The 23,700-nt window shown below is 54.9% G+C and overlaps 4 protein-coding genes across 4 annotated transcripts; 2 read left to right on the top strand and 2 right to left on the bottom strand.

The window, feature by feature from the left end:
- Window positions 1-2,827: 2,827 nt before the first annotated feature.
- Window positions 2,828-6,941, bottom strand: C25H11orf52 (chromosome 25 C11orf52 homolog). Its single transcript, XM_062508587.1, has 4 exons — window positions 6,910-6,941; window positions 4,075-4,115; window positions 3,342-3,388; window positions 2,828-3,064 (listed from the first exon to the last, which is right to left on the bottom strand). Exons 1-4 carry the CDS (start codon window positions 6,939-6,941, stop codon window positions 2,828-2,830), a joined length of 357 nt encoding a protein of 118 aa, XP_062364571.1.
- A 3,898-nt stretch (window positions 6,942-10,839) lies between these two features.
- Window positions 10,840-12,354, bottom strand: HSPB2 (heat shock protein family B (small) member 2). Its single transcript, XM_062508821.1, has 2 exons — window positions 12,261-12,354; window positions 10,840-11,291 (listed from the first exon to the last, which is right to left on the bottom strand). Exons 1-2 carry the CDS (start codon window positions 12,352-12,354, stop codon window positions 10,840-10,842), a joined length of 546 nt encoding a protein of 181 aa, XP_062364805.1.
- A 1,968-nt stretch (window positions 12,355-14,322) lies between these two features.
- On the top strand, window positions 14,323-16,801 carry CRYAB (crystallin alpha B). The gene is made up of 3 exons (XM_062508735.1): window positions 14,323-14,520; window positions 15,489-15,611; window positions 16,598-16,801. Exons 1-3 carry the CDS (start codon window positions 14,323-14,325, stop codon window positions 16,799-16,801), a joined length of 525 nt encoding a protein of 174 aa, XP_062364719.1.
- Window positions 16,802-19,096: 2,295 nt separating this feature from the next.
- Window positions 19,097-23,176, top strand: FDXACB1 (ferredoxin-fold anticodon binding domain containing 1). The gene is made up of 5 exons (XM_062508753.1): window positions 19,097-19,993; window positions 20,641-20,797; window positions 20,940-21,143; window positions 21,547-21,705; window positions 22,018-23,176. The coding sequence occupies exons 1-5, from the start codon at window positions 19,822-19,824 to the stop codon at window positions 23,174-23,176; spliced, it is 1,851 nt and encodes a 616-aa protein (XP_062364737.1). The 5' UTR covers window positions 19,097-19,821.
- Window positions 23,177-23,700: the final 524 nt, after the last annotated feature.

The following is a 23,700-nucleotide window of genomic DNA, read 5'->3' as shown; positions in this document are numbered from 1 at the left end:
TCTTATCTCTGCCTGAATGCCAGGGAATAGAAACTAGGCTGGACGTGCTGAGCCATTCTTCTGTCCATTGTGGGGGCACAAATGGGTCTGGGGTGGGTGTGTGGGCTAAAAATAACTTTTACAAATAAAATTGCACTTCTCCCTTTGTGTTTCACTCGGAGATTTCCAGCTGCTCGTGGCAGTTTTGTTTTTCCTGTCGGTTTTACACCACAGGTGCCTTTCAATGCTACTTTGGCAAGAAACCTCTCACTGAAAGGAACGATGCTTCAGAATTCTCCCTGAATTTTTCCCAAAGGAATCATCTCCCCGGTGATTCCAAGCCCACTGGGGATGCCCCCAGCAGCTGCTCCTGGGCTGAGTGACCTCCCCAATCCATCCCATCCCATCCCATCCCATCCCATCCCATCCCATCCCATCCCATCCCATCCCAGTCCATCCCAGTCCATCCCAGCCCATCCCAGCCCATCCCAATCCAGCCCACAGGGTGGTGGCAGTTCGGTTGGTGGCATTGCCATCTCCTGGCCACTTCCAACACGGCCCCAACCCTTGTCCTTGAACAGTTTTGGGTTGCTAAAATTGGGGTTGGGGGGGATAAAAACAGAAGGGGCTGGTTGAGGAATTCACCTGTGGGGTTTTGTGGGGCCGTGACTGCAGCAAAAACCCAAAGAGCTGCTTGGAGCCACTGCTGCACGTGTGCCACCGATCCCAAGCTCCTCAGGGAGCACCCAAAAGAGACAGAAAAGACACAAAAGAGGCTGCTGGGAACTCACAGAGGGCGCAGGAGGCTGTGAGGGGTGACAGGGCACCGTGTCCATCAGGGTCCCCGTGCTGGATGTCACCTCAGCGCCAAGGGAAGGTCCCGGCACTCCTGAGCCTGAGGGGAACAGCAAATCCATGGAGGAGCTGAGCCCTGGGAGGGGCTGTGCGGGTCCAGGTGCCTCTGGAAATGGGATGGGATGGGATGGGATGGGATGGGATGGGATGGGATGGGATGGGATGGGATGGGATGGGATGGGATGGGATAATGGGATGGGACGCGGTGGGTACCAGGACCCGCACCCCGGCTCTACCTGCTCCCGGTGCGCGTCTCCGGTTGCCGCGGGAACGGGGGCGGGATGGGGCGGGACGGGGCTGGCTCCGCCCCGGGATCGGGAGGGGCCGGGATGGGGATGGGGATGGGGATGGGATCGGGGATGGGGACGGGATCAGGGACGGGGACGAGGATCGGAGCCAGCTCGGGGAAGCCTTTGCCCAGCCCCGCATCGCTTCCCCGGGAGCGGGACTCTCTGCATCTGTGTCCCCCCAGCCTCGCAAAGCCTTGCTTAAAGTGCGGATTTATCGCTTAAAAGTAAATATTGCATCTTTAATGATACATCAACACTCGTTTGGCACACGTGGCAACCGCGGGAAGTACAGGAGATTTTAATATTCAGTGCAAGCCCGAGTCCTTCAGGAAAATCTCTATTGCAGAACACGTGGCTTGCACAATTCCCCACGGAAATCCTGGAAACCAGGAGAAAATCACCGGAATGGGAGCCTGGAATTGTCTCCAGGATGAGCTGCACTTCCAGGAACAGCCCCGAGGGTGCTGTGGAAGCCGGAGCTCCTCTGGGAATGGGAGATAAAGAATCATTCCAAGGGCTCGGGCACTCATTAAAACACGGATTAAAACTGCAAGATTGGTCCTCAAACACTTCCACCTTGGCAAACCCAGCCCGGAGCTTCATTATCCACCACGAGCAGGAACTCCGTGCTTTTCACAGCCAGCTGAGTTAGAAAATGCAGAGTTCTGTGTGTTTATGGAAGGTGCCATTTCTGAACGCTGCCCCACAGTCTGCCCTGCAGGCCACGACTGAGGAGCAGAGTGTGCCAAGCCCTGGTTTGGTGCCTGGTTTGGTGCCTGGGCAGCCCTGGTGCCCTGCCGGTGCTGCCCAGTGGCAGAAGCCATGTAGATCATTGCTACACTGAATTATTGACGCTATTTCAAACCCATAAACAGATTCTCAGAGGTGGAGATGATAACCCCACGTGTGTTCTGTGTCACTGGGGTTTATAACCAAGGCTGACAGCACAAAAAAGTGGAGGCAAAGTCCAAAGTCCTCTCTGAAGCTGCCCAGGATTCATTCCCAGTATCCCAGGCAGCTGCTGGACTCTGAGAACTGCCCTAAATATAGGGAGTGATTTGCAGCTAAATTGCCAATTTTCCCTTGTTTCACTTCCAGTCAGGGCCAGGAGCTCACTCCTCACTTGTTTGCATAGAGGAGTGAGGATGCACCTCTGAACAGCCCACCAGTGACAGGAATTGTTCTGTACCCCTCCTAATTCCACATTTCTGGCTGCCAGGTGCTGTGCACGGCTGTAGAACACAGATTTTGGGGGAAGGGGATGCACTCAGGGCCTGGCTGCACCTCCAGGGGCAGCTGTTGGAAGGAGACAGTTCAGCAGATCCTCACAGCACCACCCAGTGTCACTCTGCACATTCTGAACTCTTAACACTGCGCCAAAGCCTCCCTTTAGTCCTGAATTCCTGAATTCCCGAATTCCCAAAGCTAGCACTGGGCTGGAGCTGTGCCTGAATTTTCTCCCTGCAGCCCTGAGCAGCTGTGCCACCTCACAGGGCTGGCAGGGGACGGGCTGCCAGCCCCGGGGGCAGCTCTCCCGAGGGCAGGAGGCGTTTTTTGCCAGCAGAATCAGATGGGAAACTCCTCCGTGAGAACGCTGAGACGCAGCCTCTCCCCGCTCTCAGGCGCGTCCGTGAGGTTTCCTTGGATCTCCAGCTGTGAACTCCTTTTCCTGCTGCAGGAGGAGGCCGAGGCCATCAAGTCTTTTAGACCAAGGTGCCATTTTTGCTGTCGTACTTGAGCCTGGCCCTGGGGAAGTTGAGGGTGGCGTATTCCGTGGCGTTCTGCAGCTGCAGGTTCCTCAGCTCGGCCGCCGAGCGCTCCCGTGCCTTGGAGAACACCTGGATGTCAGCGTAGTGGATGCTGTCCTCCTGCTGCACATCCCTGGGCTTGCTCACCGTGGCGTACACGGGCACATCTGGGACATCTTCATACGTGGGGACCTTGAGGGAGAAAAAGGCTCTGGGAACTCGGCTCCCTGCGCTGCTCCGTCAGATGACAGCGCCACCCATCCTCTGACGCCTCAAACTTCTCCCACTGCACTTGAGGGGGGCAAAAAAGTGTGGAAAAATCCATGGGCGCTGTGCCCTCTTTAGAGGTGCACAGGATGAGAGGATTCACGGCTCTGAGTTCTGCCCCGTGTCCTCCCAGCCCACGGAGCTTAGGGCAGCTCTCTTCTCAACACACACTTAGGAAAAAACCCTCTGGAAAGTTATTTACCTTCCTGTCAGGCTGCTGCTGTTGAGTCTCATGCCTCACATTAGCTCCTGCAAAAGAAACACCAGAAGCTCAGCTTCAAACAGTTCATTGTCCCACCTTGGGGTGCAGCAATGCCGTGCTGGCCCGTGGGCTCTCCCCACTGGGCACAAATCAGATTTCCACCCCCTCTGACTCCCTCAGCCCCAGTGCTGCCTGACGCCTGCAAGAAGAAAGCCTGGGCTTGTTTCTTTGGGAAAAATAAGGTTTCTCAGGATGCTAGCAGGCTGTGGACCGCAGAGTTCTTGGCAGAACCCACAGACACAGCACAGAGAGTTTCTTGTCAGGCCCTCGGAGGAGTCAGATCCACTTTTAACTTTGTTATTTCCTCTGCTGCCTGGCAAACATGTTTTGGCCAGCACGGTCCCAAGGCCACAGGACAGAGCTTGAGGAATGCACTCAGTTCTGGGGAGTGCTGTCAGACAGATGTTTGCAGCTCCTGCTCCGCTGGAGAGCACTTGGCTGTGTTTTGAGGTGGGACTGGGTTATTTTAAAGTCCCTGCTGAAGTCCCTTCCCTCCCCCTTGCCAAATCCCGTGGCACATCGCCCTAGTTGTTTTAAGATTTCAGGAAATGCTGCCTCAAGCTTCTCTTGAGGAAGGTAAAGTGCAAAAGGAGTGTGGGAGGAGTGTGGCATTGATGTCACCTCCCCGGGAGCTCTGTCACTTCACCTCTAAAGCATTGTCACAGATCCTTACCTTGCTTCTCTTTCTTTCTTTTGAAAAGCGAAGGGCACTTCCTGAAATCAGAGAGACACATCAGCCCTGAAAATCCCAAACCTTTTCCCTCCCAAAACCAGCCCAGACCACACCTGGGGTACCACGGACTGGGACAGGTCTAAGGAGAGACCCACTAGAGCCCGAGTGACTCTTGTAGGAGAAATGTCCAAGGGGATGTGTGGGGATGTGTTTCCTCTTTCTGGGACAAACCCACCACACCCCACAGCCACCCCCAGCTCTCCCTGCCTGCCCTCCTGTCCCAGCAGCATCCCAAGGAATGGGAGTTCCTCTCACTGGAGCTCTGCAGCTCCATTTCCACAGCTCAGCTCCGAGGTACAGGGTGCAGGGCACGATCCCAGCTGGCACAAACCCCTTCTTTTGGGGTCAGCTGCTCTGCCAGCCCCACTCCCCATGCTTTGGCCCCCTTGCCCAGGGAGCAGCTGTCTGACCGAGGGCTTCAGACACTTTTCCTGTTCTCAGTTTCCCACTTAGAACACAACCAAACCAAACAAGCTTTGCTCTCGCTACGAGCCAAGCCAAACCCTCCTCTCAGCTGTACCTGTGTGACCAGAGAGAGATCCCAAGCACAGATCTGTTCCAAGAGAGGACAGGAGCCAAATTCATCCCAGCTGTAGCAACAGAGCCTGGAGCCGAGCTCCTGCAGGCTGGCACTGGCAGAGGGGACTCGCGTCCCCTTCAGGGACAGATGGAAGGAGGAAATGTCACTCTCAGAGGGCTGGGGAGCAGGTGTCAGCCCTTGTGTGGCCCCTCCTGCACACACACGGACCAAAGGCTGTGGCTGAGGGGCTGCCAGGGCAGGCAGAGTGGGCAGGCAGTGCCTTGGATGGGGCTCCAGGCTCAGCATTTGGGCCCCAGGGAATGCTGTGTGTCCCACGGGGTGTTTTTGCCAGCCAGCCCTGCCACAGCCAGGAACAGAGCAGTGCCCCGGGCAGGGCTGTGCCTGTGCCAGCTCTCCCAGGGGCAGGGGACAGCACAGGCTGTGCAGCCATGCCCTGGCACTCCAGTGGGAAAATAAAATCCCTGTGAATGCGGGCAGAGAGCTCTGGAATGGCCAGTAATGATTAACCAGGACTGGGCAGTTCTGGACAAGGCAGGGTGGCCAAGGCTCCAGCTGGAGAGGGCACCTCCAGCCCTTCACAGGCAAAATCTGGGGGGATCTCCCCAGGAATTTGGGGTTTAACTCACAGCAGCCCCTCTTTGTGGGGCTCTCACAGCCTCCTCCTCCTCCTCCTCCCCTGTCTGCAGCGTGTCCTCCTTGCCCAGGTTTGTGTGCCAGCGCACTTCCCTTCCTCCCAGCACTCAGACACAGAGGATTTCATCAAACCAGCACCTTCCGAGGCAGGATCAGCAGGGTCCCTCCCTGGGGGAGGCTGGGCTGGCATTCCAGGCTGCCTCCCTTTGTGGAGGGAACATTGCAGGCAGTGTGTGGGTTGCAGCTATTCCTGTCTGCAGGCTAATCACAGCCAGGCATCTCCCCGGGAATGGGGACACGTGTGACACGGGAAATGGGAGCAGGGAAACCTCTCCCCTGCTCTCCAGAGCGGGTCAGGCGTGTTGGAACTCCCAGGCTGAGAGAATTCTGCACGGCAGCACCCATGGCCCTGCTCCTGCTCTGCTGCCTCCCCTCTCCCCGCGCCAAGGCCATCCTGATTCCTGCCCGACACAGTCCTGGGGCTGCATTTTCACAGCTTTCCCTGTCTGTGCACACTTCAGTGCCACTTTAATGGTGAGAGCTTGGGGCCTGCCCTGCACGGGAGCAGAGGAGCCCAGACCCGAGGGCACAATTCCTTCACCAATAACTTCCCAGACAGAATAAATCTGCTGTGACAGCTTTTCTTTAAAAACCTCCAACTGTGCCCCAGGCAGCCCCTGATCGAGCCCTCTCCCGCTGATGCCCTGGGTGCCTCATTTCCCCTCTGCCAAAGGACAGAGGAAATAAAAATTGGGAATTTTGATGTGTGACCAGCTTTCCACCTCCCACCTTCAACCCCTATTCCTAAATCCCGAACTCCTCAAGGCTCAGAGGAAGAACCTCGGTGTCCTCAGCTCCTGAGCCTTCCTCCACTAGGTGATGCTGTGCCTCCTGGAATTATTAAAAACTGGATTAATTTCTCGTACTTTCAACAACCACAGCATCGGAGAGAGAAAGTCCTTAGAGCTTCATCTGATATTCATGGTTTTTCCTCTTGCAGCGTGCTCAGAGCTGAAAATATTCCCACTTGGCAGCGAGTGATGCCGTTTCTCCGCGAGCAGGAGGTGCAGGGCACAGCAGGAGCCAGGAGGGATTAAAGTGTCACCGTCCCTCCCAGGGAGAAAAGAGCCACAGCATCTCAAAAACGTGGCCAGGGTTTCCCGAGCATAAAGAAACCCCAGACGGACACAGGCAGGGAGAGGGGCTGGAATGGTTTAGGGCAGGATGGGGTGGCTGAACCCCAACTTTGTCCCGGGGGCAAGGGGACGGGGAAATTTATGCACTTTAAAGTGTCAAAGGGACACTTTATGGCGTCTACCTGAGGATAGCGATTTCCACCAGCTCTTTCCCAGCTGCAGCACCCCAAGCTGCCGGGCTGAGATGTCACCAAAAAAAAGCCCTTGTCCCCGCTCTGTCCTACCCCAGGTACCTGCACAGCCCTTCCCCCGTGCTCACCTGTCCCTCCCCGGCCAGGTGCAGGGCTCAGAGCCAGCCGGGAGCCCTGATAAGCCCATCAGGAGGGCACAAATCTCCCCAAACCCTGCCGAAAGCCGCGCCCGGTGCCCGCCCCGCCAGCCCCGCAGCCGCGGGACCGAACTCACCAGCGGCGGCCGCAGCTGCACAGGTTGCCCATGTCGCTCCTTCCCCCATGGAGCCCGAGCGTTCTCTGGACAGGCTGAGCTTGTATTTCCTGGTTCCTGCTCGGCCCCTGGCTGTGCAGGGAGTGTCTGGCAGTGTCGGGTTTCGGAGCGCTGGCCCCGTGTGCCATCTACCGGAGCTGTCCCCTGCTCCCGGCGGGACAGGGCGAGCGCTCGCCGCGACCCTCCCCAGGTGTCACCCCTGCTCAGAACTCTGTTCTGGCACTGTCACAGCGCCCGTCCCTCCGCTGTCCCTCTGCCCCCCCCCCGGCGCTGTCCCAGCGGTGATGCCGAAGGGGACGGGGGAGGGACGAAGGAGAGCCCCCAGTGCTGGTCCTGCTGCCCATCCTCGAGGAAAACCTGTGCCATGTGTGCCATCACCTGGGAATGAGCGGATTTCTCGGAGTTCTCTTCTCAGCTGAGCTCTGCTGTCAGCCTCAGGGACAGAGGAGATCCACTTTCTCTAAAGCTACCTGGATAAAAGTGTTCAGTTCTGTGCCTCTCCCCTGGCAGGGTCCCAGGAGAGCCCTGAGAGCCTTCAGGAGCTGCAGTGCAGCTCTCAGGCTCAGCCCCGGCGGGTCAGGCAGGAACAGGGACGTGCATTTCACCTCTCTGCCCCTGCTGAGAGCCCTTCAGACTGTCCAGCCTGAATGACCAGAGCCCTGGACATTCCTGGACCTAAGGATTAGGTAATCCCAGATCTCAGAGAGCCATCCTCCTGAAAGGTATCATTTTAATGTCCTGCTTGAGCAGTGACTCTGCCCCACAGCTCTGACCCCAGCTCTGTGCAGGTCTGATCCCTCGAGGGGTGTCCAACAAAGGGCTGAGCATTAATTCACCTTTCTGTGACAGGAGCTGCCCTGGTTCCTACTCCAGGTGTACCCACAGGCTCACAGCCCCATTGATCACCTGCCCAAGGGCACAGCAAAGCTTGGACCTGTCCAGGAGCGGCAGAAGGAGAAGGATTCTGCTCTGCAAGGGCCACAGCTGGCTCTGGGTGAGCTGCACTGTGACCTGCAGAGCCTTGCTCTGACACTGCTCCTCAGCTCGGGGCTGGAGAAACGCCTCAGAATTTAGGATTAGATTTGTGCAGACAGCTGGATTCTGTGCTGGCGCCGTGTTCTCAGGGTCCTGCAGAGCCCAGGTGTTCCCAGGAGCCTGTCCCTGCCTGGGAAGCTGCAGATTCTGTGTCTATGGGCTTGCTACAGACACTGTTGTTTTAATGAACCAGCATCTGTTTTGATTTCTGGGATAACTCGGGCTTTGTTGCTTTGTGGGGAAGGAGGGAAAAAAAAATCCGGGATCCTGTTCCCATCAGCCTCTTTCACAAACACTGGAGCTGCCTCTTCGAGCTCCACCAGAGAAACAGAAAAGCATCAAAAACATTGGCAGGGCTGGGGAGAGCTTGGCTGCCACTCCAAATTCCCTCCCCAGGCTGTGTCTGCCGGGATGGGAGCAGGCAGGGCTCCCCGGGGCTGCGGGGACAGCGGTGGGGACAGCGGTGGGGACAGCCCTGCCCACCCCGGGGCACTGCCAGCCCCTGTCCTGCATCCATGTGTGACACGGCTGGGACGCCCGGCAGGGGAGAATGGGCGCAGGGGACAGCAAAAACGGGGCCAGGAAGAGCTGGGGAGGGCACAGAATTGTGTGGTCACTGCTAATTCTGGGCATTTTTATGGCAGGAGTGTGCAGGTACCGGGACAGGTGTGGGGCAGGCACACAGCGAGCTGGCACCGTCTACCAAAAATGAAAAAGAGAGAAAGAGAGAGCTCTGTGCTGTTTTGGGGCACTCCTTTTGTCTCAGAGTCACGGTATAATTCTAAAATGAAAATACTATAATTGTATGAAATAAGCTAGATTATATACATATATATAATATATAAATATTATGTGTATATATATATATAGTATGTATATGTAAAATAGAACCATAAATAACTACAAATAACTATAAATAACCACAAATAACTCTAAATAACTATAAAAAAGCCTCTCTCAGTGCTGCCCCAGCGCCGGCCCTGTGCTGTTTTCAGCCCCCAGTGCTTCATGGAGCTGCTGAGCAGGGCCAGATGGCATCTGATGGTCCAGCCTGTGCCACGTGTGCCAGGCTGTGTGTGTGCCCTCCTTGCCCAGCTCCAGGCTCACGTGCTGGCCATCCCCCATCCCCAAGCTCAGAAGTTCATCCCAGTCACAGGAAACCTGCAGGGAGCACAGAGATCATCAGCATTTCTTGCCAGAGCAGGGACAAGGAGAAGCCTTTTAGAGCTGCTGCCACAAAGTGTGTGTGAGGGGGAGGAAGGGAATGATGAGCCCACACACATCCACGGGGCTCTGCCCTCCTGAGAACTGGGGTCTGGGTGGGTGAATGGTGAATGGGATGCAGGTGGTTGGAAGTCCCCAGGCCAGAATTATGCCTGGAATTATTATTAACGGCTTAGACAATGTCTGTTGTAAAGGTGATTTTTTATTTTGATACTGAGGGTACCTGCTCTGCTCAGGGCTCAGCCACCCTCCCTGCGCCTGCTGAGCCTGGCAGGCAGGGCTGCTCCTCATCTGACTGGTCCTCATGGCTGGCAGAGCCCTGGGAAGCAGAAAAGAGCCGAAAATAGCAGGGATCTGCTCTGGATCCCATTTTGCCTGGCAGGGGACAAAAATCAGCCTCATGTGTCTGTTGTTGGGATGTGCTGGGCAGAGCATTCCTGGCCCCAGAGTGGGGTGGAGGCAGAGCCACACGGAGAGGGGGAAGTTACACCCCCGAGGATTTTGGAGCCTCCCCTCCCCTCTGCTGGGAGAGCTGCACCCAGGCATGCCAGGCACCCCAAATTTAGCCACTGACACAGCATTTTATGTGCCTGGCTTGGCCCTGATGACACAAGGGTGGCAACTGTCACTTGCTGAGCCCTGGGGCCGCCGGGGCAGCAGCTGCCAGCAGCACACACGATCCCTGTCCCCACCACGAGACCACGGGGACATTGCTCACGTAGCATCCCAGTGTCTGCAGAAGGGGCCAAATCCAGCCCCTCCCTGCCCTCACACACAGGGCTGGGGCACCAGCAAGGCAACTGGGGTCTGAGCAGAGCCTCTCCCTTCAGTATTTTGGGCTTCAGTCCCCTCACATAGGTCTGTGTGTGAAGGATGTCCCATAACTAAAGGGCTGAGCAGGCACAGGCTGTGGCTGGCATTAATTTCTGTCAAGTTGACTTGGGCTCATTCCAGCTGCAGGTCTGGAGATGCTCAGGGACCTTCCAAGGGCACATCGCTCCTCACCTTTCTGTCCTTGAGGTCACGTCACTCTGGGCTCCCTAAAACAGCAGCTGGGCCAAGGGGGTGAGGCACAGAGGTGGCCACAGCCCCTCCATGTCCCCACGGGTGAGCTCAGCCCCAGCTGGGCACTGTCCATCCTTCCTGCTGCACGGGAGCAACACGAATCCAAGGCAAACAAGAGAATAGCAGAGGCAGATTTATTCCTCTCTCCTCCTGATTGCTGCAGGCACTTTTACAGACCGACACCCACCTTCCACAGGCACGAACCTCAGCCACCAGCTCAGAAGTCAGGCACTGGGATCCCCTTTTCTCTCTTCCCAGTGCCCTTCTGGGCTAGAGCACAGTCCATTGAGACACAGCCTCACGGTTAAGGGCAGGAGTGACCCTGGGGTGAGAGCAGAGCTCCCTGCATGGTGACCTGACCTATGAGAAAACTTGCATTACAGTCACTCACACTTCAGTCCCACTTTTTTTTTTTCCAGTTCCAAGTCCCATTTTTCCCCCAGCCATCAGCCTTGAGAAGCAGAAGTGGCTGGTCAGGGCCCTGCTGAGCACTGATGGTGAGAAATAGGGGTCTGGCATTGTGGATTCCCCATCCCTGTCCCCCCAACCTTCCCACATCTGCAGCCTTTAGGATTTTTCCTTCTCTTTTCCCTCCTCAGCCTGTTCTTGTTCTCCCACTGGCTGCTCCTGCTGCGTTATCTTCACCTCGTTGACTCTGGCCTTCACCTCCTTGCCTGTCCGGGGAGCCACGATGCTCAGGATGCCATCGTGGGACAGGGTGGCCCTGACCAGCAAGGGATCCACATCCAGGGGCAGGATGTAGGTCCTGGTGAACTCCCTGGAGATGAAGCCGTGGCGATCAGCCTTCTGTGGGTGCTGCCCCACCACCTCCAGCAGGTTGTCCACGGTGCGGACGCGGAGCTCGTCGGGCAGGAACTGGCAGACATCCAGGAACACCTGGAACTTGTGCTCGTTCAGGCAGATCTCCGAGGTGCCCCTCTCCAGCTGCTTGTTGATCCTGGGTCGGATGTAGTAGCCGTGGTACAAAGCAGGGGCTAAAATTTCGGATGGGGACACACCTGGAAAGGAGATTCAGTGAGAGGAGTTTCCGTGGAATGGGGTTGGAGCAGCAGGCAGGAGGAGTTTGGGACCTGGAGAACACCTTGGCTTTGCTACATCACCACAGCAGGGGTGGAGTCTGCTGCAGTTCCCACCTTTGTGCCCCTAAAACACACCCAGAGCCACATCCCTGCCAGCCACTGCGTGCCACTGGGCTGCCCAGAGCTGCCAGCGAGCCCAGGGCTGGCATCCAGCTTTACATGTTGGGTGCACAGGGAGGGCCTGGAGGGTGCACTGGGAGCCCTGCAGAGCAGAGCCCACAGCCAGGGATGGGCATGGAAACTGCTGATGGTGAAGAAACCGCCCGAAGAGCTAAAGGCCTTTTGTGTGCCATTGTCCAGAGGGCTTTCCTTGGAGCTTTTGGCCTTTTCACGCTGTTGTGCTGGTGCTGAATGGTTCTGCTGCTGCCCACATTCCTTCTCCTCTGCCCAGCTTTGTGCTGAATGCCCCAGCTCAGCTTTTCTCCACATCCCCCCAGCTGGAAAAGCTTCCCCCCCCTCCCCTGAGCGTTTTTGCTCCATGTTTTCACAGCATGTGCACGAATGCCAGAGCATGGCTGGCATGAGGGAGGGACAGGACAGGCAGCAGTGGCCATGGATGGAGAAGTGGACATGAAGAGAGAGACCCTGGCTGTTCCCTGGCTGTTCCCTGGCTGTTCCCTGGCTGTTCTCTGGCTACTCCCTGATTTTCCCCTGGCTATTCCCTGGCTAGTCCCTGCTTATTCCCTGCCTATTCCCTGATTTTCCCTTGCCTATTCCCTGGTTTCTCCCTGCCTGTTCATCCCTCATTTGATCAGGTTTCCTCCACTCAAAATTCCTGAGCTCCAGCTTCCTCCTCTGGAGCTCAAGCTCCCCAGAGGGAATTCCACCAGCCCTCCTGCAGCAGAGGGGAGAAAGGTGCAAAGGGGGGCGTCCCACCTCCTTCCTTACCTTCTCCAAAGTTCTGGTCATAGATCTTGCTGGGGTTGGCAAACTCGTACTCGGAGCTCATGGGGTAGGCGTGGGGCACGGTGCGGGTGGCCATGGTGTGTCCAGGACAGGCACCTTCCTTCCTTCCTTCCCTCCTTCCTTCCCTCCTTCCCTCCTTCCTTCCCTCCCTCCTTCCCAGCCCTCGCTGCCTCTCCGAGTGAAGGCTACAAAGCTTCAGCTGGGTGGATTCCAAAGGGAGGAGTGTGTGATAAAAAAGATGGACCAAAATAGCCCCAGGACGCCGGGCCAGGGCAGCCAGGGAAGCTTCTCGCTGCATTCCAGCAGGGAAGGCAGGCACTGCCCGCACCCACGGACACCTCGGGGACACCCTGCACATCCCCCTGGCCTCTGAGGGTCCCTCCTGGAGCAGGGGGTGCAGGAGGAGGGTGGGCAGCCGAGCACAGCCCGGACTCAGGGGTGCAGGATGGACCCCAGGCTCTGCTACTCCAAAGCAAGGGCCAGCGAGAGGCTCAGTGGAGCAGGCTCAGGGACACTGGAACTGGTGGCCCTAAGTCCCCGTGGGTGGCTGGTGCTTGCTCAGGTCATGTCATGAAGCCAATGCGCACAGCCATTGTCCCACGGTGAGCTTGGGGCTCAAACCCCTCCTGTTCCCCACATGAAGAGCCTGATCTTCCCGGAAGCTGAGCTCAAGTCTTCTGCTCCTGTAGTGGTGAAGAGTGCAGGGGGTGAAGCAGGGATCCAGATCCCGCTGCTGCCACCTCACCATCCTGAGCCCTGCTGGCTGCCCAGGCTCTTCCCTTGGCCAGGGCTTTGGCGCAATGCCACGGGGAAATGCCGGTGCCAGACATCAGCCGTTAACCCAGGCTCTGAACCTGGCAAAAATCCAGTTTGACTGAGCAGGGCTGGTGGGCTGCTGGTGCTGCAGCAGAGGAGGAGTGCCCAGCTGAGCTCTGCATACCCTGAAAGCAGAGATTTCCTTGAGCCCAGCAGTGCAGGACAGCAGGTGCCGTGCTGTTGATGTAATGGGGGCTTGCAGAGGGTATTTATGGCCTGGGCTTCTGCACAGAGCAAATCCTGCTCCCTATTCTTGCAGGCAAGCTGAGAGGAAGAGGCTCAGAGCCTTTTGCAAAGGGCTGGCAGAGCTGGCAGTGCCTCTGAGCCAGAAATTGAGTTTAAATTGTGAAAGCTCACAGGCAGAGAAGCTCTTGCCCTTCAACAGTTGCTAGGCTGAACCCATTCCCGTGATTTGGGTTCATGGGCGAGGCAGGAATTGAAATAAATATGTGAATTATTAGGAGGAGAGCTGCAGGAAAGCAGGTCAGTGCAGACAGAGGTGTTCTGCACCCCTGGGTACAGAGCAGCACCGTGGAGGCCCTGACCATGCCCAGGTTTCTCTCTGGGCTCACAGTTTGGACATCTTCCCTCCAGAAAAATGTGCTCTGCAGTGGGCAGAAGACAAGAGGTGTTGGTGGAGAGATCCATCCTACATCCACACACGCTTTGGGCTCACTGGGCTGCAGAGCCACAGTGCCAGCACCATCCCAGCAAAGCTCACCTGGCACCTTCCCTACCCCGATTTCGGGGCTCCCTTCAGCGCTGGGACTGGCACAGCCCCGGTGGGTGATGTGGGAGCCGAGGTGCCGGTGCCAGCAGCAGGAACAACAGCCCCTTGTCCCGGTGCCCGTGAGCCAAAGATAGGAGCTGCATTGATCCCGCTGGCATCCAGAGCAGCTGGCACCATCAGCCAAGGGACTGGGGATAAACAGCACGTGGGCAGCGGGGCGGGCACAGGGCCACTCTGGCTTCTTGCTGCCCCATTGGGCTCCTCTTCTTCCTCTCCCCTTCCCCCTCCTCCTCAGCAGCGCGCTCAAATCCCTCAGACAGCTACTGGGCACCGCCGAAGGGCCCAGCCCAGGAGTGGGACAATAAAATCCCTGACACCACTGTTCAAGAGGCCTCGGGGGGGTGGAAGGCCAGGCCAGCTGCACGGGTATAAAGCTGTCCCCGCTCCCGGCACGGCACTGCAGCACAGTTGTTTGCCAGGCTCCTCCAGCGCTCTCCAATGGATATCACCATCCACAACCCCCTGATCCGCAGACCTTTCTTCTCTTGGTTGGCACCGAGTCGTATCTTTGACCAGATTTTCGGGGAGCACCTGCCGGAGTCGGAGCTGCTCCCTGTTTCCCCCAGCTTCAGCCCCTTCCTGATGAGATCCCCCATCCTTCGGATGCCCAGTTGGCTAGAGACAGGACTCTCGGAGGTAATCCTTGCTTCTTTGGGCTCTTGGTGGCTGTTGGGGGCACAGCTTGCTGCCTCTGCAGGCCCAGGAGAGCTGAGAGCTTGGAAGATGCTCGTAGGTGTTTTTGTTTTTTGGGGTTTTTTTTTAAGGAAAAAGTCTGGGGAAAAGGGCGCTGTGTTTGTGCCTCTGCACTGTTTGGGATGGAGCCAGTCTGGCCATAGTGATGGGAACAGAGGCAAACCGAGCTCAGTGTGCATGGCAGATCACCACAGGAGCTGGCAGAGGAAAGGAGGAAGTCTGATTTCCCTGATTTCCCTGATTTCCCTGATTTCCCTGATTTCCCTGATTTCCCAGTCTGCTGCAGCACCAAACGTTCAATCCCACTCCCACCTGAGAAGCGAAGAGCACAAGGGCAGTGGGATCCTCGCGTCAGGCAGTGCAGGAGCCCATGGCTGCTGAGGGAACAGGGGCTTATTTTCAACAATCACTGCCCACCAAAGCAGTGTTTTAATACGATTCAGGACCAGAGGATCATGGAGCAGCCGCCTTCTCCCTCCAGGGGCTGAGCCAAGAGGCTTTTGCCTGTCCTGCAAGTCAACAGTCTTATTTACAAGGATCTTAAGGAGCTATTCCAAGCAGAAGGAGTGAAAATATTATTTTAATCCTTGCATAATGTTGATTTAGTGACCTGGGTCTGGCTGCCCAGAGAAGTAGCCATAATAAAGAGTCAGCTTTAAATGAAGAGTCACTTTTAACCAATTCAGGTGGAGAATCTCAGGTCCTGTAGCAATGGGCATTAACACAAGGCCAGCAAGGGACAGAACCACTCAAATCAGATCCCAAAATAAAGGCCAGAGTGTGTGTGTGTAGAGACCAGCTTGAGTCTTGACCTGCTGCATTCTTTTTTAAGCTGAAACCCTCGCCTGCTCTTTCCTGAAGGCACCTCCTGGTTTTGCTCTTTTCTCAAGTCACCTCCTGCTTTTTTGCAGATGCGACTGGATAAGGACAAATTTTATGTGAACCTGGATGTGAAGCATTTCTCCCCTGAGGAGCTGAAGGTGAAGGTGCTCGGGGACATGATCGAGATCCACGGGAAGCACGAGGAGCGCCAGGTACCCCCTGCTTTACCTTCACCCCTGAGGGACTCACTGTGAACTCCCTCACCTCTGGTGATTCCAAAACAGTCCTGTGCTCATCTCAAATATTTGTAATTTTTTTTATTTTTTTATCAAGGTGCTCCGTGCAATCCCGCCCAGCTGATCCCAGACAGGGCAGCAAGAGGCTGGAGGTTTATTGCTGATGTTGCATGAACTGTGAACAGAACTGGAAAATTGTCTGTGAAATGGGCATTTTGGGGCTTCCCCTCTTTCTGGGAACAGGCCAGGAATGCAGGGAGGCGTCCAGTGAGCTAAAAATGGACTGTAATTACCAAGCCACATAATGAGTCAATGCATTGCCCCGTGTGTTACCTTTCCTAGGCCAGTTTCTAACCCTTTAAAGTGGTGCTCTGCTGTCATTCATCCCTCTCCTTGCTGGCTCTGGACACCCGCGTGGACACTGGGCAGGCAGAAATGCAAAGATTTGAAATGCCCAGAGCTGGATGTGACAGTATTTTCCAGTCCCCATCCCCTGTCCCCAAAGCAGCTGTGTCCCTGGAATTGCCACCCCAGGAGCTCCTGGGAGCACAGGGGTCAGTCAGGAAACCCAGTGCTGGTGGGGGGCTGTAATCCCCACACAATTTCTGGAATTACTCTTGGCGAAGAAGCTCATCGAGGTGTGGGATCGGGCACTGAGGGTCCCCAGGGCAGGTCTGGTTGGGATTGGCACCTCGGGAATGCCAGCACAGGCAGGGAAGCCTCTGGCTGGCACAGGGGTCGGGCACAAAGCCTCCCCCTATAAACTCTGTGCACCTGCAGGCACCTGCAGCCCAGGCACTGTCTCACTCTCGTTTTTTAAAACCCTTTTAACTCCCTGGAAAACTTTCCTTTGCGACCCCCACCTTCCCAACAGCATTTAAACAAAAACCCCTCGGTTAAGGCGCGACGGGGCGAATACCCCTAATTAAAAATCCTCTTCTCTTCTCCTCCTTTTTGAGCAGGACGAGCACGGCTTCATCGCCAGGGAGTTCAGCAGGAAATATCGCATCCCGGACGATGTGGACCCGCTGACCATCACGTCGTCGCTGTCGCTGGACGGGGTGCTGACCGTCAGCGCTCCCCGCAAGCAGAGCGACGTCCCCGAGCGCAGCATCCCCATCACCCGTGAGGACAAACCGGCCATCGCAGGCGCCCAGAGGAAATAGGAGCTGCCCCGCTGTCCCCAAAGCCACCCCTGGAGGGCCATTCCAGAGCTCTTTTCCTCCACCAGGTGCTGGCTGTACTGAGTGGCTGCTCGTATTATTTATGCTGAGTAAGTTTACTAACGAATAAAAAACCATGGAGAAGCAGTTTGGATTGGTTTGTTTTGGGAAAGGTGGATGAAAGGTGCGGGGGAACATCATTCCTCAGTGGCAGGCGTGTCCAGGACAGCTTATCTGGGTGTTCAGCAGCGCTTTGCTCATCACACCTCGTGTTCTCTCTCCCTTCAACGCTGCCAGAGGATTTCAGAGTGTTTCACAAGCAACAGGAAAGTTTCTCCCGTGGAGATTAAACTGGTAAAACAGCCCCATGACAATTGAAACCCATCTGAAGTGTGGGTATTTGATAAGAGCTGGCTGGAAGAGAACTGTATCTTAAATCTCCTGAATGATTCATGTAATGGAGAAACATCCAGGGGCTGCAGCCAGCTCGGGTGAAAACTGCAGTAAACACAGATCTACCCAAAGAGAAGGAAAACATCCTGCTCTGATGATGCAAATCACACCCCTTTGAAACTCTGCTGTTAGTGCCCTTCAAACAGTGAGCAGGATCTGATGTCTACAGCAATAATCTGATTTATGCCAGCATTGCTGAATGATACAAACCACTACTAAAGTCCTTTTCAGACACCTTCACCTGCTTAGCACCTCTCTTCAAAGGGGTAGAAAGGAAAGTCTGGATGACTGGAACTCAATTTCTAAAATTCATCTTCAAAAGGGACAGATCTGTTGCACAGATCATCAGACTCAGCCATGACCTGACCTATTTTCTGTGACCTATTTTCCATGACCTGACCTCCTAAGACAAAAGTTCTATTGGCAGGGACCACGGTACACCTCAGCTGAGCAGGGAGGACATCCTTCAGTGCCTGTAGGTGAGAAAAATAAAACGAGCACTCTGTGATGCAGGGTCACTGTCAGACACCCCAAATCCCCCCTCATTTCCAAGCTCTGCCAGTTCCTATTAGCTGGTTCTAATTAGCTCTCCCAGCTAAGGTGTTAATTGGGTTTGTCTGGCCAGGCACAGCCACCTCTGTGCACAAGAACAAACCCCAGACACACACAGAGGTTACAAACAGCACGGATTAAAAAGCAGGAAGAACATTTTCCACTTCCTTTCATGTGTCACGGGTCTTGGTGCTGGAAGGAAATCCCTGCACCACTGGTTCCTGAGGGTTTCTGGTGCTTTTCCTGCTTTTTCCTTCTTGTTCCTTCTCCACCTGGAGGCCTGGAGTGCAGCAGGACTGAGCAGGGCTGCACAAAGGAGGTTCCAGCTCAGGGTGGTGGCCTGGAAATCAATGAGGTTTTGTTCAAATCCTAAAAAAAATCACCATTGAAAGGAAGCAAATGTAAAAGAGTAAGAATTTAGCCAGAAAGTACAACTGAGGGAAATCTTGTTTTTACAGCACAGGGGTTTTGTCAGGCTCAAATCAGAGCCAGAAATGGGAATTTTGAGTGGAAGCTCTCTGGGGATAAACTGGATGAGGTCAGCCAGACAAGAATACTTGAAATGCAAAACCACTCCCTGAGTGACCTGAAATACCTGTTCTGGGGAGGCCCAGGAGCACAGCCCAGCGCAGGGAGAATGACAGAAAACATCTCTGTCCTCTCCAGGCACAAACACCATCGAGAAGCTCCTCACATACAACAGATCATCCCAGCTCTGCACACGTAAAACTCACTCTCTGATGTTTCCCTGTAATCTGAAGCAGGTTGTTTCCAAAGCAGTGAGTGTGCTAAAAAGGAAAACGTGCATTTAGCATGGCTAAATATAAGTTTGGAGAGGTTTTTTTGTAATTACTGGAATGGGGAGGTTGTGTGGTAACTATTTTCTCAGTACCCAACACCTCTCCAGGCCACTTACCCATCATTTAAAATAGACAAAATGATTCTCTCAAGGCCACAGGGATGCAGTGCCCAGCACAGAGCTCACAAATTGTGGCAGTAGGTCTCTGCAATTTACCTTGCATCACCCTGTTGAGGAATTAGGGACCTTCTTATTACACCTTGATTATGTCTGCAATTATCTGACACCAAATGATGCTTCCAGCTCCTTTCCACTGCTTCTCTTCTCTTTTTCTTCTCTTTCTGTCTCTGCTTCTCCCCTTTGGGAATTCAAGCAGCGCAAATATTAACAAAGAGTAAGAATTGCAGGTGCAGGTAAAGGCAGGTACAGGCAAAGATGAGTTCAGAGGAGGCCACCTAACTGATTATAGGGCTGGAACTCTTCTGCTAGGAGGAAATGCTGAGACAATTGGGACTGTTGAGCCTGGAGAGGAGATTTCAGGCTGACTTCATTGTAGCCTTGCAGTACCTGACGGGAGCCCCCAGGAAAGAAGGAGAGAGACTATTCACAAAGGCCTGGAGTGCCGGGCCAAGGGGAATGGCTCGAACCCGACAGAGGGCAGCGTTAGATTGGATATTAATGTGAAATTTTACCCTGTGAGGACGGTGAGGCTGGGGTACAGGTTACCTGGAGAAACTGGGAAGTGGCTGGAAGTGTTTGAGGACGGGGCTTGGAGCAACCTGACCTGGGGCAGTGAAAGTTTTCCCTGCACCAGATCAGCTTTAAGATCCCTCCTTCAAATTCAGTAATTCTGCGAGTCTACGATTCCTTGGCTTTTTACCAGCCTTTTTTTTTTTTTTTTTTTTTTTTTTTTTTTTTTTTTTTTTTTGAACGCAACACCCATTTCCTGTCGCACGGCGGCCGGGAGAGCTCCCGGAATCCCGGAATCCCCGAATTCCCGAATCCCCGTTCCCGCATCGCTCCGGGGATGCCGCCGCGCATCCTTCCCGGGACCCTTTCCACCTCTCCTCGGCCTGGGGCGGCGCAGCGGCTGCCGAGGAGCCCTGGGGGATGCCCGCAGGGACCCGACGCCACCAGCAGTGGCCGCTGACCGAGCCGCACGTCATGAACCAGCGCCGGTGGCTACCGGCGAGCGCTCGGGGCTACGAGCGCTGAGACCATGGGGCCGCCGCTGCGCCGCGTCCTGCTGCTCGGAGAGGGCAATTTCTCCTTCGCCGCGGCTCTGTGCGGGGCTCAGGGCACGAACGTGGTGGCCACTTGCTACGAGAGCGAGGAGGAGGCGGCCGGGCGAGGGGGAGCGGCGCGGAGCATCCGCCGGCTGCGGGACAGCGGTGGGTGCGCACCGGGGACAGCGGGCATGGGCACGGAGCTGCCGCCGAGCGCTTTGCTGTCACCCTCCTGGCATGGCCGGCACCCTGGTGTCACCCGGAGTGGCATCGCTGTCACCCTGGTGTCACCCAAAGTGGCATGGCCGGCACCCTGGTATCACCCAGAGTGGCACTGCTGTCACCCTGGTGTCACCCGGAGTGGCATCGCTGTCACCCTGGTGTCGCCCTCCTGGCATCGCCGGCACCTTGGTGTCACCCGGAGTGGCACTGCTGTCACCCTGGTATCACCCAGAGTGGCATCGCTGTCACCCTGGTGTCACCCGGAGTGGCATCGTTCCCCCTGCTGCTGTGTCCCCTTGGGAGCCCCCCAGGCTCCAGGCGTCTCGGGGTGCCCCAGTTGGATGAATGAAATGCCTTAAAATCTAATCGGGATGGAAGAGTAAGGAAATAGTACCGAAACTACTGGTTTCAACTGTTCTCAGGAGTTCCTGCTGCCTTGAAAGAGAGCAAAGGGCAAAGAGAACCCCACAGGGCTTCCTGGTGTTCTCAGTGCTCCAGGCAGCTCTCACCTACTTAAAAATTCCCACCTTTCTCTTAAATTTTTCCTCCCTGGTAGCCATCAGAGCCTTGTTTTGCGCTTGCTGTTGCAGGAGCCGAGGTTGTGTTCTCCGTGGACTGCACCAAGCTGAAGGAGCACTTTTTACCGGGAGAACGGGAATTTGATCGGATTTATTTCAACTTCCCTCACTGTGGGAGGAAGGCCGGGGTGGTGAAGAACAGGCAGCTCCTCGCCCGCTTTTTCCATAGGTGAGTAAACCAGAAATAATCCTGTGTTAATTAACAGCCGTGGCACAGCTTTTCAGCTGCGTTCCTGATGTTTTTTTTCCGGCGCTGGGGGATCTGGGGGTGTGCTAAGAGCAATTTTCTGGTTACCTGGCTTCTCTTCCAGCTGTGCAGAAGTGCTGGCACAGGAGGGAGAAATCCACGTGGCCCTTTGCAATGGCCAGGGAGGGACTCCTGCGGATCAGCCCAGGAGGGAGTGGCACAACAGCTGGCAAATCGTGGCTGTGGCAGCAGGAGCTGGGTTTATCCTGAGCGACGTTCACCCTTTTAAAGCAGAAACTATCGATGGATACAAATGCACAGGTTACAGGTAACCAGCACGTGCCAAAACTGAAATTCTGATGTTTGTGCTCTTAAAATGCCCCAGCTCTAGGATATTCTTTTAGCATCTTTTTGGCTGGAGAGGAACTCCTTTTAATTTTCCTTCTAATTTTCCTTGACATTTTCCTTTTAATTTTCCTTAAAATAGCTGCAGTTCTTGTTCGTCTCTAAGCAGAATAACCAAGATTAAAATGCAAGCTTCCTGCCAAAGCACCCTCTAAAAATACGACTATCTGAGGATTTCACAGGTCAAAAGCATCCGTTTCAGAACAAATACCAATCTCAGCCTAAAGACAGCAGTTGGTGCTGGCCATCATCTGGTCCTGCCTACTTGAGGCACATTAAATATCAGAAATTATCAGTGACTTTGCTCTGTTTTTGTGTAATTTCAGGAGTCAGGATAAATCCTTCTGTGTAGAGGGTGCTTTGAACCACATTTTCACACGGAGCACAGCACCCCAGTGTTTCACACCTGTGAGCTGCAAGACACAACTGGGAAGCCAAACAGTTTCTTTTCAAGTGCCACAAGTCCTCGTGGATAAAATTAATAGGTGAGGTTTAGAATTATTTTCTTTTTTGGCAGTAGCAGCTCTCCGGTTCTCAGTGGGAATGACAGCAATGGGGTCACATAAATGGATATGGTGAGTGGGAAATCCTTTTTTACCTGGAAATTGCAGTTAATTCTTGATTGTAACCTGCAGACAAACACCACCACCCTGAAAATGTGCAACACCTTTAGTGAAAGACTTGGTTTGGTCAGGTAGTTCCTGGCTTAAGAATGTTTTGGGTAAATTGCTGCACTCAAATTAGGAAGGAAGGAAATCACAGATGGTGTCTGTAATTTGCACTTTTATTTTTCACAGGGGTTTCCTCGAAGCGAATTCAAGTCATCCAGTAAGGACAATAAAGGAGAAGCTCAGTGCAGGGCTCAGCCAAGCTTTTCCACTGCAGAACATCAGCTCCTGCCTTCCTCTGCTCCACCAAGGTCACCCCGATGGTGTTTGCCACTCCAACATCTTCTGGATCACTCTGAGCCCAGGGGAGGCTCCAAGCACTGAGAAAATGTCTCCGGGTCTGGCAGACACAGTTTTGTTTTCCCATTTTGGCCAGGACAAGGATGAGAATGTACAAGAAGGATGCCCAGTTCCAAAGCAGTTTCACCTTAGGCCTTCCCTCCTGCCTCATGCTCAGGCAATAATAAAAAAAGGAGCTTTTTCCCCAGGGATACTTCAGGTTCTTTGTGGGCCAGTTTTTAGGAAATGTCGGATCACTCCCCACTCCATGCCTGTTTTCCATGAAATGCTCGTTGTGCTTGCAGTCAGCAGGGGCACAGAGAACAGCTGTATCCAGATGTTGGTGGATAACATTCAAACCACCATGAATTCTCTTCACCAGGGTGTTTCTGGCATCAAACCCAGCATCAGCCTGCAGGAAGCAACAAGGCTGGGAGCCGAGCTAAATGACTTTGCTGCTTTTGAATGGCAGCTTGGTGAAATTCAGCGTTTCCTCTGCGTGGGGGCAGAGCCAGACCCCTCAGGCTCCTGTGTGGGGGTTATCAGGACAGCTCCTGATGAATTAAAAAGCCATGAGCTGGTTGTTGTGTCGGCCTCGCTGAACCTGGACCTCCTGGCCATGCTGCTGTGTGGTATATCCGACTGGAGAATGCTCTGGACGTTGGACAGGCGCTTCCTCAGGCAGTTTCCTGAGGGAGAGCTGAGGCTTTTCAAGAGTTTTTCCCTCTATCCACCTTCCTACGTGCACGATGTCAGCTTCTGGGTTCCTGACGGGGAGGAGTTCGATGAAGTGGCTTTTCACAGCCTTGCCAGGAGGGTTTCAGGTGAAATGGTCATTTCCATCCAATTAAGGGACAATTTCCAGCAGCCAGGGACAGGACGGAGGAGCCTCTGCTACAGGGTGACTTTCCAGTCCTGTGACAGGGCCTTGGGCTGCCGGCAGGCAGCGGAGATGCAGCTGCACTTTCGGGAGGAAATGCAGCAGCACCTGGGTGTGACCCTGAGGTAGAACATCTCCCGTGGTTTGCAGGGGCTGCAGCAGCTCCTGTGCCAGTTTCTGACCTGGAAAATGTCACCTGCGTGTGGTTGGACCTAACGCTGTGTTCTTGCAGTGCCTGTCACAAGGGCGGGGTGGACTTTGGGCATCTGCACGTGTTGCAGTGTGGGAGTTCTGTCAATGAGGACCAAGTGCTCTCCTGTTCTGTGTGCAATGAAACCTCGTTTTATGAACTGGAGTCTTTCTTTTCTAGGGTCCAGTGAGAGTGGATTAGATCTCTTTACTAATGCAAATTCCTGCTGATGTCCATCCTGAACCTGCCCTACCCAGCCTGAGGCCGTTCCCTCTCCTCTTTTCCCTGTTCCCTGGGATAAGATCCCAAATCCACCCCCCCGCCTGTCCCCTCCTGTCAGGGAGTTGTGCAGAGCCACAAGGTCCCCCCGATCCCCCTTTTCTCCAGGCCGAGCCCCTTTCCAGCTCCCTCAGCCTCTCCTGGGGCTCCAGCCCCTTCCCCAGCTCCGTTCCTTTCCCTGGAC

This window comes from Cinclus cinclus, chromosome 25 (genome assembly GCF_963662255.1).
Source record: "Cinclus cinclus chromosome 25, bCinCin1.1, whole genome shotgun sequence".
Taxonomy (NCBI): domain Eukaryota; kingdom Metazoa; phylum Chordata; class Aves; order Passeriformes; family Cinclidae; genus Cinclus; species Cinclus cinclus.
This window is presented reverse-complemented; position numbering and strand designations above follow the sequence as displayed.

Coding starts and splice junctions, on each gene's coding strand:
- CRYAB (XM_062508735.1), top strand. CDS start 14,323: ATGGATATCACCATCCACAACCCCCTGATCCGCAGACCTTTCTTCTCT. Junction 14,521..15,488: donor TAGAGACAGGACTCTCGGAG/GTAATCCTTGCT, acceptor GCTTTTTTGCAG/ATGCGACTGGATAAGGACAA. Junction 15,612..16,597: donor GGAAGCACGAGGAGCGCCAG/GTACCCCCTGCT, acceptor CTTTTTGAGCAG/GACGAGCACGGCTTCATCGC.
- HSPB2 (XM_062508821.1), bottom strand. CDS start 12,354: ATGGCCACCCGCACCGTGCCCCACGCCTACCCCATGAGCTCCGAGTAC. Junction 11,292..12,260: donor TGACCAGAACTTTGGAGAAG/GTAAGGAAGGAG, acceptor TCTCCTTTCCAG/GTGTGTCCCCATCCGAAATT.
- FDXACB1 (XM_062508753.1), top strand. CDS start 19,822: ATGGGGCCGCCGCTGCGCCGCGTCCTGCTGCTCGGAGAGGGCAATTTC. Junction 20,798..20,939: donor CTCGCCCGCTTTTTCCATAG/GTGAGTAAACCA, acceptor CTTCTCTTCCAG/CTGTGCAGAAGTGCTGGCAC. Junction 21,144..21,546: donor TACAAATGCACAGGTTACAG/GTAACCAGCACG, acceptor GTGTAATTTCAG/GAGTCAGGATAAATCCTTCT.
- C25H11orf52 (XM_062508587.1), bottom strand. CDS start 6,941: ATGGGCAACCTGTGCAGCTGCGGCCGCCGCTG. Junction 4,116..6,909: donor TGCAGCTGCGGCCGCCGCTG/GTGAGTTCGGTC, acceptor CTCTGATTTCAG/GAAGTGCCCTTCGCTTTTCA. Junction 3,065..3,341: donor AGCAGCAGCCTGACAGGAAG/GTAAATAACTTT, acceptor TTCTCCCTCAAG/GTCCCCACGTATGAAGATGT.